Source organism: Hylobates moloch, unplaced genomic scaffold, assembly GCF_009828535.3.
Source record: "Hylobates moloch isolate HMO894 unplaced genomic scaffold, HMol_V3 SCAFFOLD_10, whole genome shotgun sequence".
NCBI lineage: Eukaryota > Metazoa > Chordata > Mammalia > Primates > Hylobatidae > Hylobates > Hylobates moloch.
Window position 1 is genome coordinate 52,805,516 of NW_026652285.1, and position 16,523 is coordinate 52,822,038.

Consider the following 16,523-nt stretch of genomic DNA (forward strand, 5'->3'; position numbering starts at 1 on the left):
AAGGAAACACCTTGGCTAGGGGATTCGGACCAGTTAAACCACTGTGGAATCACAGCTGCTCTGACTCAGGTGGTGCTTCTGAGTCTTGAGCTGACTTCCCTTCATCAGTTTTGACTTTTGATTTTATAAAATGTTTAAATGTTTAAGATCCTTTAGGGTGGATTAATGGATTTGAGGATTGTTGAGAATTTTTGTTTATGAGAGTGACAGAGTCACATCTACTGCAGTTAGCAAGTGACACTTTACCAGGAAAATGACACTACCAAAAAGCATGTGGTGCAGTCAACAGAGTATGGTTTTGGGAGTGTGACAGATCCAAGTTTGAATTTAGACACTGCCAGTTGAACCACTGAGAAGAGTTGCTTTATGCACAATTTCTTTGTGAGCTTGTCAGCTCACTCATGAATCAGGGATGGCCCCTCCTCAACAAGAAGGATGTGAAGATAGGAAGTAAGATAATATGTTGTGTGTTCATTCAGTGCCACATTTGTTACATGGTGGCTGTTTAGTCAAGCCCAGCATTATTTCCCTTTCAGCTTTGTCCCAGCACATTATTCATTTTTCAGCTACTTATGTAGTAGGAGGTACATTGTGTTTTAGGGGCAGAAGTGACCCAAGAAGATGGGTCATTGGTGTGTCTTTATGTAACAGAGCATGAAGACATATAAAGTTACATTCACTTATATGCATTTAGAGATAATATACTATTATAGATTTTTACAGCAGAAATGAATGTAACAGTTATGTGGCTCTCCAGATCATAAGATACTGAATTGTGCAACATTGTCTTGTGCATATTTTTAAGACAAAACTTTTTTAGGTGTGCTAGAAAATAAAATAAAAAATCACCTAAAGTCCTCCTCCACCATACCTACCCACAATGTAACTAGCTTTCTCCAGAAAGACTTATAAAAGTTGTGCGTCTCTGTTCTAATTATTTCACACAGTGAATTGCTAGATATTATCAGAAATTATGATTAAATGCATGTTCCAAATTAATAAAATGGTGTTTATTGTATAATTCACATTGAGTCCTCTTGTCTGTTCAGGTGAATTAGCAGAGGTTCTACTTCATAAGTAGTTCGAATGACAGCATAGTTTAATTTCAACATAAGCCAAAAATGGCCTATGACATGTGAACACAGCAAAAATAGAAGATCTCAGGTTAGTGGATTATAGGCTGCTCACAATTCAGAAATCTGACTCTTTTGCATTGGTTTATTTTTATAAAGCAAGATTTTCAAATGAGAATAATGCCTGATACATAGTAAAAACCTTCAACGAGTATTTGTTGGCTAACTCACTGGTCTGTATGCTACTTAACCGAATTTTCTATTGTATGTCAATGTAAAATACAATAACCAGACCTCTCATTGTGACCTCAAGGTCGAGTCCCATCTTGTGACATATTGGAAATGTGGAGAAGGTATTGTGCGTGTGAGAGATGAGCACAGCATAACAGAACTGGGCCTCAGAGAGGAGAATGAGGGGAAGGTGGGAAAGCCAGTGACCTTCTTTAAATATGCTGAGTCTTTGTCAAGATGATAATCCATGTGTAACAAGTTTGATGCACATGTTTTTAAAAAAGCAAATTACATGTGTCTGGATTGTTCAAAGTGTAGTTATGTCAGAGTCCAAGCCTAGCATTTTCTTCAACTGTCTCTTATTCTCATCGCCATGTTTGTTGGAGAGCTACTCTTTGCTCATAGCAGCTTAACCTGTGGTGTGTGTGTTCCTGTTGAGAGGAGTTCCGATCACTCTATTTCTCTGACTCCCTGCACCCTCTCCCTCCAGCCCTGTATTTCTAGTTATTTGTTGGGCATCTTAGCTAGGGATCTTGAGTGCATGTTACTTGCACCACAAATTATTGTATTCAGAAAGTACTTTTATAAATTAGGTCCTCTTCCCAGTTTGCCCTTTTTTTGGTAACTTACAAGTACCATGTTTCTTTCTTCCTGAGCTCAGAAACTCAGTTACTCTAGCTCCTCCTCAGATCTCATCAATTTAGTCCTACAGGATTTTATATCCATTGTACCTTCTAACTTGTCATCCTTGCCCTTGCCTGGTTTAGGACCCCCAGTACCTCTTAAATTGTTGGAATAATTGTTGTTGTTGTCGTTGTTGTTTGAGAGAGAGTCTCGGTCTGTCACCCAGGCTGGAGTGTAGTGGCTCAGTCTCAGCTCACTGCAACCTCTGCCTCCTGGGTTCAAATGATTCACATGCCTCAGCTTCCCAAGTAGCTGGGATTACAGGCACATGCGCCACCACGCCTGGCTAATTTTTATGTATTTTTAGTAGACATGAGGTTTCACTGACTGGTCTCCGAACTCCTGACCTCAAGTGATCCATCCCTCTCGGCCTCCCAAAGTGCTGGGATTACAGGCCTGAGCTACCGCGCCCAACAGGAATAATTGTTTTTAATTCCTCCTGTCCATCCTACTCCTTGCTACCAAGTTTATTTTATGAATAGCTTTGCCCAGTAATGGCACACTCCCTCTATCCCTCAAAAATCCCTTCAGTCAATTCTGGGAAGGTCTCAGGCTGGCGTTCTGGTCCTTCCCTTTTATAGCATTACATTGATTTAATTATATAGAGATATAGATCTGGTATGTTTTTTCAGACTGTTCTTGGCCAGTTCCTCCATCCACCTACTGTGTGGTTATTGTTGAATGAATTCCTGAATTAAAACCAATTCAAGGATTTCCCAGCTCATTTTACCTCATCCTTTTGGAACTTTTGTTCTCTGCTGTTCTTGCTATCTGGAATATTTTTTCCGTCTTCCTCTTTACTTGATGATATCTTTTCATTCTTTAAAAACCCATCTCTATTACCATGTCTCTCTCTCATGCAACATAAACTCTCTTTCCTTTTCAAAACGCTTCAGAATACTTTCCATTAGAATGTGACCTGATATTGTAGTCACTTCTGTACTTTTCTCTCATCGTGATACCTGGATTGTTAGTCACTTGTGGGCAAGACCAAGTGCATTACCTAGTTTTGTATCCTTAGCATGACGTTTGCGTCAGAGTATATGAATGGGAGGCACTTAACACATTGTGCATTAAATTAGTTAGAAACAGAATAGCCCTTTGCGCCTGGGTTTCTCTGATTCCTAGCAATGTTGACTTCCCTCATACCTTCCAGGAGTATTTGCTAGTTACAGTCAAAGAGTTTATCGAAATCCGATAATAAGTATGTACTAGAGCTTTATTATTTCCAGTTCTGAGTGCCTTCTATGTATACTAATAGCAAACAGAGGGCCACATTAATGTCATTAATGAAAGCAGGCTCTTGGAATTCATTTGGACTCTTTGAAAGGACTCTTCCAGGAATATAGTAGGTGCTCACAGAGTGGTTGTGGTTGAGGTGAAGGCTGTCCTGTCGAAGGCCTTGAAGGAAATTGTGTGCCTGGTTTCTTAACTATTTAAAATCTCAGTGCTCTTTAATAACCATTTAGTGATTCTAGACTAGAGAATGAGATGACTTTTCCAATAAATTATCATTAAGAATGTATAACACCATCTAAACTTGGAATAATCTTCCCTTCTCTTCCTTTAAGATTTAGTCTTCATGACCTCCTAATTGCTAAATCAATTAGCCTTTTTCTCGGTCATCATCCCTCAGAACCTCAGCCTTTCACGAGCATTACTGCCGCCTTCTCCTTGTCTGAACTGTAATCTGGCCGTCTCCTGAGGTCACCCCTTCACTTGCAGCCCTATACGGGATGACCTTTCCATTTCATTCACTGACCTCAGTACCAAGGGTGGGGTTAATAACAGCTGTGGTTGCCACCCCTTCTCCAGCCTCTCCATGAACAGAACTTTTCTACCTGTTTGTGAAAACCTTGCTCCTTTCAGGCTCATGCCATTGGACTACCCCCTCTTCCACCTTGTTGGGAGTATTTCCCCAGTGTATTAAAGACTTGATACATGGCCGAGAGTCTTCCACCACCCAGAGGCTGCCATAATCCTGGTTGACTCTGGTATCTACAAAGACAACCCTCCAGTATCTTCATCGGGGTCTTGGACCCCCTCATCTCTAGTGAACATCTGCCCTCCTCACCTTCAGTTACCTGTATTTACAGGTTCACAAAGAAGAGCTTGTCATCACCCCTGTGTCACCTCCAGATTCTAAGCATCCCATCCAGTGCAACCTACTGGGGCTCCAGTCAGCCAGAGTACTCCACGTTCTGTTTCCAACTTACCACTGTCTCCCAGGCTCCAGCCACTGCTTCTCCTCTAGATTACTGTATAGTCCCCGGACTAGTTGTCTTTCATTTTGCCACCTACCCTCCATTCTTCACCCAGCAATCAGAAGATCATTTGAAGACGTTAACTGAATCATGTCACTTTTTTTGCCCAAGTCTCCAGAATCATATCTGTACTCATCACAGCCTACATGGCCCTTTTTAGTTTGGCCTTGCCTGTCTCTTCACTCTTATATCCTATATGCTGTCTACCGAATGCACTCTGGCCTCCTTGCTTCGTTCTGGTCAAGGCCTTTGCATTTGCTCTTCCCTCTGCCTGGCACATTCTCCATTACTTATTTGTAAGGCCTGTGTCATTCCTTCAGCTCTCAGCCCATATGCTGCCTCTTCAGAGAGGGCCACCTGACTGCCACTCTGTGCTCCCCTACTCTCTTTTATCTGAAAATGTGTGTGTATATTTAATGGTATTTTCCACTGTCTGAGGTTACTTATTTATATTTGTCTGTTACCTGTTTTCCTCTCTAGGATGTAGACTAGTGTAAGGATAGGGACTTTGTCGGTTTTGTTCACCTGATTCCCCAGCACCTGATGGTAACTGGAACATATGAGGCATTTAGGAAGTATTTGCTGAATAAATGAATAATTAGCATGCTTTCTTGCTCTGGCCTTCGAATTGCCATATTCCTAATCATCATACTGTCTTCAGACAATTCGTACCCATTCTTTATATTGCAGCCCCGTTGCCATTTTCTCTGTCCTTTTCACTCTGTCAAATTCGTAGACTACCATGCAGTGTTCATCGCACTGACCATCTGACATTTTGATAGTTACTTATGTGCATATCTCACTAATGAATGTGCCCCTCAGGCTGTAATTTCAGGAGAACAAGGTGTGTGCATTTCTTTTCTTATTCCATTCTTACCATAATGCTTGGCACACTGGGATACTCAAGAAATATGTGTTAAGTGAATGAATCTTGGTAAATTGTCACGTGATTGAACAGCTTCTCCCCCTTTCTATTTTATCATCTCTACTAATAATTTACTTCCATAACTACTCTGGACAGAGATTCCTTAAATGTCCACATTCTTTGGGATTCTGTATCTGGTCTGCTTTTCACTGCATCGTCTCCTCTGGGATTCTTCTTTCTGTCCCCTTAGCTTCAGCCGTCACTTCTTTATGGATGATTTCTAACCTGACCTCTCTCCTGAATCACAGCTGTTTGGATTTCTGCCCTGAAGTTCAAGAAAACCAATTCCTTCACCTCCCCATAGGTGTGCCCTTGAGTTATGCTTCCTTGTCATCTTCACTAGGTAATGCAGTCTACCTAGTCACCCAGGTTCTTAGCCCTAGGGTCCTCTTCAGCATCTCTCTCACAGATCACACATCCAGTGTATCTCCAAGTCCTGTTGATTTGATTCAAGAAATGTCTTCTGTCCATTGGCTTCCTAGCTTCCCACCTCCTTCCCCTCCAGCAAGTCTCACATACTATGTTCTTCTACAACACTCTGTAGTCTGCAGAGGAAGTAAAAGCCCGCCACTATCTGGTGCCCTCATCTTCCACAGGCACAATGCATGCTTCATTTTTTCTGGGAACATTCAGGCAGCTGAGGACCATTCGATAATGGACTGAATTTTGATGAACATGGCCAACCTGTAAATTTTTGCATTAAGGAACGATAAACTGTTTTAATTTAATGCAGTTTGGTCCAGCTTCCTGCAGTTTGGTCCAGCTTCCTGTCCTTTGCGTACCCACAATGCTTTCCCTTGGTATGTCTTTTGTAAACTATTTTCCATAAGCAGAGCAGATTCCCAAGCTCTGTGCCCAAGTAGAGTAGCATCTTTTCCAAAATGGGCTGTTGCCTATGATAGTCCCCAAGATAGGCCCAGCTGCCTCCTGCCTGCCACTGGCATCTTCTGCTTCCAGAAACCTAACATGCCTCACAACAGCCTCACTCATCCCTTCCTGACTTCAGTGCCCTAAAAATAAAAATGAGTCTGTTGGGGGAGACGCTGTTACTTAAGTTGCATTTTAGAACCAAATGCTTTCACCACCTGAGGACTTTCCCTGGAAATGAACTGGAGATGGAACTGCCGAGAGATACTCACAGGTGGGCCTTTGGGGCTGTCAGGACGCTTTTTTAGGTTCTCATTCCATTTGGATTTACTAGGATTTGTGACTGTCAAGTCTGATCAAGGTTTTAAAATAGGGCTTTATCTTTGTTTTTTTTTTTTTGGCACATCTGTCATTTCAACATCTAAGCCCAGAGGCTCTTAACTCCTTAAAGCTTCCTGATTTTGGCCTACTCATCTCCCTTAGTAAGTCCCTTGCCGGGAATGAATTGATCTATAGGCAAGGTCTCATCACAGGCCTCTGATTCATCCAAAGGAGAAGGCAATGCAGGTTTATAGAGCATCCCTAAAAGGTGGCTACTGCACTTGACATTGGATATCTCATTTAATTCTGTGAGGTATAGGTAACGTTCTCTTCATTTTAGAGATTAGAACTGTAGTTTAGAGATTCTAAGTAACTACTGATGTCCCACAGCAGCTTGTACAGTCAGCCTGAGATCTGGCCCTGTAGCAGCCTAGCTATATGATTCTGGAAATTATGTTCTTTACACTGTATGGGTAAATTTGATTTGTTCGTAAATCGCAAGTGGCACTGAAGGTGTTTTATTTCTCATCTCATTACACTGAATAGTTAAGTGACATTTTTTACATTCCCCTCTTTCTTTTTTCCTCTCCATTGCCTTAGAGCGTACTCCTTCCATGTTAGTGCAGACGGTCAGATGCAGCCTGTCCCTTTTCCCCCCGACGCCCTCATTGGACCCGGAATCCCCCGGCATGCTCGCCAGATCAACACCCTCAACCACGGGGAGGTGGTGTGTGCAGTGACCATCAGCAACCCCACGAGACACGTGTACACGGGCGGGAAGGGCTGCGTCAAGGTCTGGGACATCAGCCACCCTGGCAATAAGAGTCCTGTCTCCCAGCTCGACTGTCTGGTGAGTGAACATGGATGAATAAGACTTAGACTTTCATTCAGAAAACAGGAGGGGATGATAAGAGAACTGTATGTATGAGCAACACCACACAGTATTGATCCCAGGTGGATAGTTGCTCTTCAGGGGATTGTGATCTTTCACTTGGAGGTGTGTCTTTTGCTTCCTAGAGACACAGTGATCTAGTTCGTCATGTGTAGCACATGCATCATACTGATTTTCTTAACTCTGCCTCCCATGGGAAAAGGCAAACCACTTGTTTTCCTCGCTGATGGTTAAGCAAACTAAGAGCCCATACAGTGACTATGAGCGTGCACCTAAATATCATCTGTCACATGTAAAGAGTAACTTACTGCCTCATGTGGCAAATACTAGATAGCCCCTCAGCTGCTTCATTGGCCTTTGCCCTTGAGTTCCTTAGGAAATGTCAGTTTAGTAGAATTTTTGCTATAGCATGAGGCTACATCAATTGAACATAATTAAATATACATAAGATTCCCGTAACCTCATGAGCTAGGAGGAACTTTTTTTTTCTGTTACTTAACACTCCATGATCAAGTCTTGCCTCTGGTGCAGCTTTCATCAAATGCATGATGCCCTTTAGTCACGTAATGCAGTCCCAGGCAAAAGGAACAGACTGCCAGGGATCTACCCCCTGAAACTTTCTTGACATCAGTAGCAAGAACTTTCAACAGCAGAACTGAGCCTGAGTCTACCAAAGTTCCAAGTTTGGATACTCCAAGACTGTGAGAGCTCGTGCATTAGCGTACGTGTGTATCTGTGTATGCAAATGATGCAAGCAGTTGGTTAATTTGGTGGTGGTGGGAGTGGGTCTAGAGCTTTGCATTTTGATGCTAATTAAGATTAAATATCTCAGTACTACATTTGGTAGATCAAATTTAAGTACTTCCCTAATTTCATGTAATTTTCTAGCATTAATCCACTTTATCATTGTCATAAGTATAAATGGCTCATTAAACCAGGAGGGAACACAATACTTTTATGGATTTCTGCTCTCATGTTAATGCTGTTTTCCCTTCCTCATGAGTAATCTCTTGATGGTTTTTGTCTCTACAGAACAGGGATAACTACATCCGTTCCTGCAGATTGCTCCCTGATGGTCGCACCCTAATTGTTGGAGGGGAAGCCAGTACTTTGTCCATTTGGGACCTGGCGGCTCCAACCCCACGCATCAAGGCAGAGCTGACATCCTCGGCCCCCGCCTGCTATGCCCTGGCCATCAGCCCAGATTCCAAGGTCTGCTTCTCATGCTGCAGTGACGGCAACATCGCTGTGTGGGATCTGCACAACCAGACCTTGGTGAGGTAGGTTAGCAGGATCTGTTACCAGGTTGTGAGGAGGAGCCGATTTTACCATATTTTGCCAGAGTGCTGTGTATATAGGTGTGTGTGTGTGTGTGTGTGTGTGTGTGTGTGTGTGTGTGTGTGTGTAAAGATACAATTATCTTACTAAAAATTGTTCAGAACAGGTCCATTTTAAGATGTTAAAAATAAATTATCAGTGTAAAAATCTTGTTTTCTGTGGTACTTGAACTTCATAAAATGAGATTTTTTTTCCTTCCTTGACTTATACTAAAGCATCACCAATTTGTTTTAACAAAATGAGGTCAATTTGACATAATTAATGTACATAAAGTTTCTATGACCTCATGAGCTCCTTGGACATCTGTAATTTGCCATCTGTGCTTGCTAACAAACCATTATTGTTCATAGAGCCTCATTGAGAAGATTCACAGTGTATGATACTGTCTTGAGTGCCATACACATCTAACAGGTTCATTCCTTCAGCAGATACTTAGCAACTCCCATGGGCCTATGCACTGTATTGGGTGCAACTCACTCTGAAATGGTCTAGATTATCTGTTGTCCCACCTTTGAGGTTGGATAGATGTAACTTTACAAATGAGATTATAAAGGATTGGTGTTGGTAGATGGGAAAAGCTCTGAAATGATTTTCTAGATGTCAATACCTAAGAGATTAGCAAGCAAGTAGAATGATAAGCTACAGGTATGAAAAGGGTGTAACCAGAGGTAGCTACAAGTCAGGTGTGTAAAAGAAGAGGGCTTTACTATTTGTTATTTCAAAGGACTGAAACCTATGGATTCCAAAACAAATCATCACTTTCATTGCTTATCAGGCAGGCTCTTATGAGAAGCTGCTTCTAACCCTTTTTTCTCCTGGTGACCTTGGTACGTTTTGCCAAGAGTGATTCCTGGGCCAGTAGTTCTCACTGAGTGTCTTTCCAGGTGCCTTACTTGAGAGCCTCACCTTCCGTCTTGCACAGCCACCCGCAGACACATTGCTGCTCACCGGCAGGACTGGTTCTGTCGCTCCCTGTGCCATCCCCAGTCCTTCTTTAAAGGGAAAATTAAATTCTCTCTCCCTCATACCACAGTGATAGAATAGGTCTCAGAATATATCTTTAGTTAGTTCATATACGTGTGGGCATGTTTTCTTTTGTTAATTTCAGAGATTTTTTTCCCATTAGTAATATCAGTCATGTTTTCATGAAAAAGTAATTTGAAGAATTCCTAAGCATTCAAAACCAAGCAAAAAGTACAGGACATGTGGCATCTCTTTGTATATGCTTTGTTATTACTTTGAATAATCAGAAACCATAATCAACCAAAATGAAATCTACAAATAAGGCCTACATTGAAATTGAATCATCAAGGAATTCTAAATTGAGTTTAACTAAAAGCTAACTTTTCAAGGGCTTTCCCTCCATTTTGACATTTTCAGGCAATTCCAGGGCCACACAGATGGAGCCAGCTGTATTGACATTTCTAATGACGGCACCAAGCTCTGGACGGGCGGTTTGGACAACACGGTCAGGTCCTGGGACCTGCGCGAGGGGCGGCAGCTGCAGCAGCACGACTTCACCTCCCAGGTATGATCTGTGGCTGAGGCATTTTAAAAATATGGTTTTAGGCTTAGGTGGGCGGATCACCAGGTCAGGGAATCGAGACCATCCTGGCCAACATGGTGAAACCCCAACTCTACTAAAAGTAGAAAAATTAGCTGCGCATGGTGGCGTGTGCCTGTAGTCCCAGCTACTCAGGAGGCTGTGGCAGGAGAATCGCTTGAACGCAGGAGGTGGTGGTTGCACTGAGCTGAGACTGTGCCATTGCACTCCAGCCTGGCGACGGAGCAAGACTCTGAAAAAAAAAAAAAAAAAAGATATGGTTTTATGAAACATATCACCTACTGAAAGAAGAGGCAGTTCACTTAACATGTGATGATGTCACTTTTGACTCTGGATTAACCACTTTGAGATCTCATTACTTTGAATTCACCCATTTGACTTTGGTTCTCCCCTGTACAATTCAAATTATCTTGATTTTCTTCACAATTTAAGTAGTATCTGCAGAAGAGATAGTACCTCCCAGATAAAAGAAGCATGTCCACTGTGGCCACTGTCACCATCACCTGTGTTAATTCTAGATCTTTTCTCTGGGCTACTGCCCAACTGGAGAGTGGCTTGCAGTGGGGATGGAGAACAGCAATGTGGAAGTTTTGCACGTCACCAAGCCAGACAAATACCAACTACATCTTCATGAGAGCTGTGTGCTGTCGCTCAAGTTTGCCCACTGTGGTAAGCAAGCACCTTTTGTCCATTTTCTGTCAACCAGAATTGCTCCTTCCCCCTTCCTGTGTTTTTATTTCCAAGTCGAATCCTTGAGTTCATTGCCATGCCCCTCTTCAGAAATTCTATTACTTCCTGATACATGCCTACTTCCCCAACACCATGTAATTTTCTGGCATTAATCCACTTTAACCTTAAGGATTAATGACTCATTAAATCCAGAAAGATAGGCTTTATTTTTGAAGTGAAAGTTATTTTTTACAAAGGGATGAGTTTTCTGTTACTAGTTTGGTGTTCTATAAAGCAAATCTTGGTGTCTGACAGAGTAACACAAACATTGCCTTTTTCAAAACCCTTTACCTATAGGCAAATGGTTTGTAAGCACTGGAAAGGACAACCTTCTGAATGCCTGGAGAACACCTTATGGGGCCAGTATATTCCAGGTAACATGGAACTTGTTAACTACCACTTAACGTTTGTTTAATCAAACTCTCCATGCATTCTCTCAGATTAATAATGTGCAGAAGTGTCCTGGGAGGTCAGAGCTAGTATTATGCACATTGTACAGAGAAGGAAACTGTGTCCAAGGGGAGGTTAAGTGTCACAGCAAAGCCATGGAACTGGGGATAGTCCCCATTGTTCTGAGCTCAGAGCCAGTGCTGTGCCTGATTCAGCACTCACTGTTGCTTCATCATCAATCCCTTTTTGGAGTAGAGGTTTTATGTCTTCTGACAATTTTGTACATGTATGTCTTTTTTAATTTTTAATTTTGAAAGTTGAGCGTTTTGCTTAAATACACTCTTGTTAGTAGGAGTAATTGTTTTGTTTTTTCCAAAGAAGAGTGTTATGGAAAAGTTTGATAAAAATCAGTTTTATAAACTTTTATTTTTCCTATTGACTCAGTGGAAGTTTGTATAGCTTGTGAAATTATTTGTAGAAAGACCAAATTGTAGACATAGTACACATATATGCACGTGTGCATACACATACTCTCCTCCTCTCTCCTACTGGTATATGAGAATTTCATAGGCAAGGTGAAAGACTTGCGTTTATTAACCTTCTATATTTAGGATGTTATTTCCTAGTGTTCTTTTTTAGAAGTAATATAATAGACTTGCAGTTTTCTTGACCAAGTGGTATTAAGTTATCAAAAAGTAGATTAATTCCATTGAATCCAAAATAGTATGCAAGATAATCAGTAGGACAAAAAAAGCCAATTGTTGCACAGCATTTTTCATATCATGGATTATCACTTGTTAGATAGTCCCAACTGCGCTTTAAAAAAAAAAAAGTAGTACATTTTTTATAGTAAGCATAAGTACTATGTCTTTAAGTGTTTAAAATATTCAGAGTCCTGGTTAAAATCCTGTGTTGTTTTCATTTTAAATGAGCACAGTTTAGTTAAAAGTTAACATTGAATCCTTCATACTACAGTTGAATATGGTATACAAAACTCTATGGCATGTTTTTCTTTTTAACTGTTGAACCTCTCCCCTCGCAAATTTGTGTTACGTTTTTACAGTGGGAACATTAAGCTTTTTACTAGGAATATTTTTACATTCTTTTTTTTTTTTTAATGTGTTTTCAGTGCCATTTCTCATATCTGATCTCACTGAACTCTGCCACGTCCCTCTGAGGTGGTAGACAGGTAAAATGTCTACCTGTTTGCTATTGTAAGGAAACTGAGGTACAGACAGGTTAAGTGACCTGTGCCGTGTTCCACAGCTCAACCTGACTCCAAGCCATCTGTTTGAAGTTAAGGGTTTTTCATGCCAATAACACTCCATCTTAATGGTAGAATAGGGTTTGAAATAAGGTCTTATTTGCCAGCAGAGGTGCTCATACCTTTGGCTTGCCTGCCTACCTAATGTCCCCAGGGCAGAAACCTCCTGACTGACCTGATGAGGTGTCGCCAAGGGTGGATCCAATCCACCTCTGCCATTTTAAGAAAGTACCACGTGGTGGCTCATGCCTGTAATCTCAGGCATAATTTGGGAGGCCAAGGCAAGAGGATCTCTTGAGCCCAGGAGTTCGAGACCAGCCTGGGCAACTTAGTGAGACCCTGTCTCTACAAAAAAAGTTAAAAAATTAGGTGTGATGGGACACACCAGTGTCATAGTCCCAGCATCTCAGAAGACTGAGGTGGAAGGATTGCTTGAGCTCAGAAGGTTGAGGCTACAGTGAGCCATGGTCACACCATTGCACTCCAGCCTCAGTGACTGAGGGAGACCCTGTCTCATTAAAAAAAAAAAAAAAGCAGCAATACTGTCTGTGACCACCTTTCACCTTTCCTTGACTGGGCTTCTGTTTGGTCAAGGAGCACATTACATTTGCATTTGCTCTAAGTCCTCCATACCCATGGGATTTTCTTTCAGTATTTAACATTTTTGATTATATGTTTCCTAGTCCAAAGAATCCTCATCGGTGCTTAGCTGTGACATCTCCGTGGACGACAAATATATTGTCACTGGCTCTGGGGATAAGAAGGCCACAGTTTATGAAGTTATTTATTAAAGACAAATCTTCATGCAGACTGGACTCCTCCTCCTGGTAGCACTTTGCTCTGTCATCCTTTTTGTTCACCCCCTATCCCCGCATCTAAAACCAAGGATTTCAGATACTCATTGCAGTTGTGGAGTTTAATCCCCTTTCTTAACCTCACTTCCCACTTGCTATTGAATTGTGAATAGTCATTAAAAACCTGTGATACCAAATCTTCAGCTATCTACTTGGAAGAACATGGAATAAGCATACTTAACAGTGAACAGAATCTTTAATTATGTATTATATCTGTAATATATTTATTTTGTTTAAAGAAGGCTTTCTAACAATGACTGACTAAATAAAGCTGTCTGCTCCTGCATTGATAATGAAGATGCGTTGTATTTGATACCCCTCCCCCCCTTTTTTTTGGCAAAGGAGGGGAAAGGAAGGTTTAAAATAATTGATTTAAAATGTCGCTAAGTGTAGACTGATGACTGTATAGAGATGTGAAATGTATAATTACACATGGAAGCAATATGTTGCTGTGTTGTTATTAGGTTTTTTTGTTTTTGTTTTCTACATCTTTTAAAGACTTTTGGAAATTTGGCTGAACAATTAGAACACAACAGGCCAACTCATACTCATTTGGATCTATTTAGACAACGTTAACCAATATATCTATAGCTTTAGATTATATTCGATAAAAGTAATTGGACTTTTTTTCTTTTTTTGACTCGTTGACAAGTGTCTTTGTAATATGTTTTTAGTTCCCTTTTTTGTTGTATTATAGGCAGATGAACAAATTAAATTTGGCCTCAAAGAGAGAACTTACTCCCTTCTGGATATTGTTGCCACGTTTCTTTGCAAAAAAGGAGATATATATATCTTTAGTCAGTTTTGTTGTTATGAGAAATTATGGGTTATTTTGTGGCATGCTCTTTGGGAGCTGCACAGTCATGGGGAGGACTCCCACTGCTGTGCAAGTTAAATCTTTTATAAAACAAGGACAGCAGAGGGGAGGGTTTGCAGAGACCTCCCTCTGAAAAACACAAAGAATGGACTCTCTCCTGGGATGAGGACTTGCTTTCTTTACCTCCGGTTCTTTCCATGTCTTAGTTGGATGTCCCTGAAATGGACACAGGCTGTGCCATTGTGCCAGAAACATTGTGTTATCTTTTATGTTTTTGTTGTTGCTGTTAAACTATAATATGTGACTTCTTTTTTTATTATTATTTTTGTTTGAATGCTTTAAAAATCTTTTAAGTCTGTGGATCTGCTGATGTACAGTGCCTTTGCTGCTATGGATCAAAATCAAAAGAACCGTGTAGATATACTTTATTGTATAAGTAGAAAATTACTTAATTTCATACTAGAAATGGATGGATGCTGCAAGTTGAAATGGACTGTCCATTGACGTTCCTAATGTGGTAGCAGAAAAAAAATGGTGTCTTAAGTGCTTAGTGTTTGATGTCATTAACAGTTTCGTAAAACTCTACAGTGTAGAAAGATTTTGATACTAAACTGTGCATTGTACATAGTTCTAATGCATTGTATTGACCACCAGTACTTCTATAATGGTAGATTGTTTGTGCATTCAGACTTTTAAGCATTAAACATAAATAACTTCTAGTATGCTTATTTTTCTAATTCTTTGTCTTGATGACATCAGTTTATTTTTTATCTTTGGCTGTGCCACTCCTATATATTAAAAATGCCTAGTTTTTTCAAGGGAGATTGTTGTTAAAGTAATGTGGTTTTTTGTTGTTGTTAAAGTAATGTGGGTTTTTTTCATTGTTGCTATTTTTGTTTTGGTTTTGTCTTTACTTGAGAGGAGCTAGAAAAGATAGGTGATAGAAGTTAACAGTGACCAGTTGGTGCTAAATATTTATTGAGTACCTCTTTGATTTGTAAAAATACTGCCTACCAAAAGGTTATCATGTCCCTCAAACCCTTGATGCTTTAGAGCTATGCTGTTCAATATGGTTACCCTAGGCATTTGTGGCTCTTTAAATTTATTAAAGTTAAATAAAACTAGAAATCCAGTTTACTAATCACACAAACTACATTTCAAGTGTCAAGTAGCTACATGTGGCTAGTGGCTACCGTATTGGACTGGACACATCAACATGGCCTTTAAGTTAGCCCATGTAAACCATTGCCAGCCATTTAGATTTGGGAAGCATTTCTAGCATAACACACTGAGATCTTTACATCAGGCTTCTTGGGCTGCTACTGGTTGGGTGTATGAAGATTCAGTGTAAGGAGGAGTTTAAATTAAGAATTCTAAAGTGCTGGGACTCAAAAATCCGACATTTTAAGGTTCTACTAAGTAGGAGGATTGGAAGCCCCACAGTAGTCTGGTGGGATCATCTATAAGAGATACTTCAGTTGCTGAGTTAAGTACAGTATTCATCAATTGGACTGGAAGCCGCACTTCCATTGTGATACCATGTGCGTTGTTACATCAAATGATGACACACAAGTCAGTCAAGGCTGGCTGAAAAATTAAAAACCATAAAAAACATGGGGGCAAGGGATCATCTTCAAAGATGTGTCCCTAGGCAGGATGATGGAGTTTATGTTGGACTGGGAAGGAATAATCTTCGATATCTGCTATGTACAGAGCACTGTACTGGCTTATATTACATATTTTTTATATATATGTATAATGTATATATAATATATACATACAATATTAGCCACCTACCCATTATCTCAGGTTTTTCACAGCTTGTGTACCTATATGGTCCAGAGATTTAGAAACCCTAAGGGAAAAGCAAGTCTGAGGAAGGTACTAATGCATCAGGTATATCTGTACACACTGGAAGACTGGGGGCATCTGAAGTAAGAGGGAGGTGATTATCTAGGTAAGGCACAGAGCAGAGTTGTCCATGTGGACTGACACAGTGGACCACACATTGTCCTAATAACATCTGAGCTCTGCGTGGCTTTGGAGAGGAGAAGCTGGTGATCCCTCATAGAGTGGCAATCCCAGGGTCTGGACAGCAGCATCACCTGGCCTCCGAGAGCTTGGCTTCCCTTCCCCACATGAGACACTGCATCCCCTTCCCCACAGCAGGGATTGTGTGAACTTTCTCCTCCAGTGCCTGGCTATATATAGTAGTAGTTATATATATATATGTAATCTGCTGAATTGAGCAGATTAGGAGGGTAGTGAGCATAGAAATATAAGTTCTTCCCACTTTTAAAGTATTCCTCC

At 40.8% G+C, this 16,523-nt stretch overlaps 1 protein-coding gene across 13 annotated transcripts in view; it reads left to right on the forward strand.

The window, feature by feature from the left end:
• LOC116475182 (transducin-like enhancer protein 4) overlaps window positions 1–13,689 on the forward strand; it is a 150,113-nt gene extending 136,424 nt beyond the window's left edge. For all 13 annotated transcript variants that reach the window (XM_058445014.1, XM_058445015.1, XM_058445013.1 and 10 more), the window contains 6 exons: window positions 6,966–7,215; window positions 8,290–8,537; window positions 9,976–10,123; window positions 10,678–10,828; window positions 11,186–11,262; window positions 13,226–13,689. In XM_058445014.1, coding sequence (XP_058300997.1) covers window positions 6,966–7,215; window positions 8,290–8,537; window positions 9,976–10,123; window positions 10,678–10,828; window positions 11,186–11,262; window positions 13,226–13,333 — 982 coding nt within the window. In that variant the 3' untranslated portion in view covers window positions 13,334–13,689. The remainder of the gene's footprint in view (window positions 1–6,965; window positions 7,216–8,289; window positions 8,538–9,975; window positions 10,124–10,677; window positions 10,829–11,185; window positions 11,263–13,225) is intronic.
• Window positions 13,690–16,523: the final 2,834 nt, after the last annotated feature.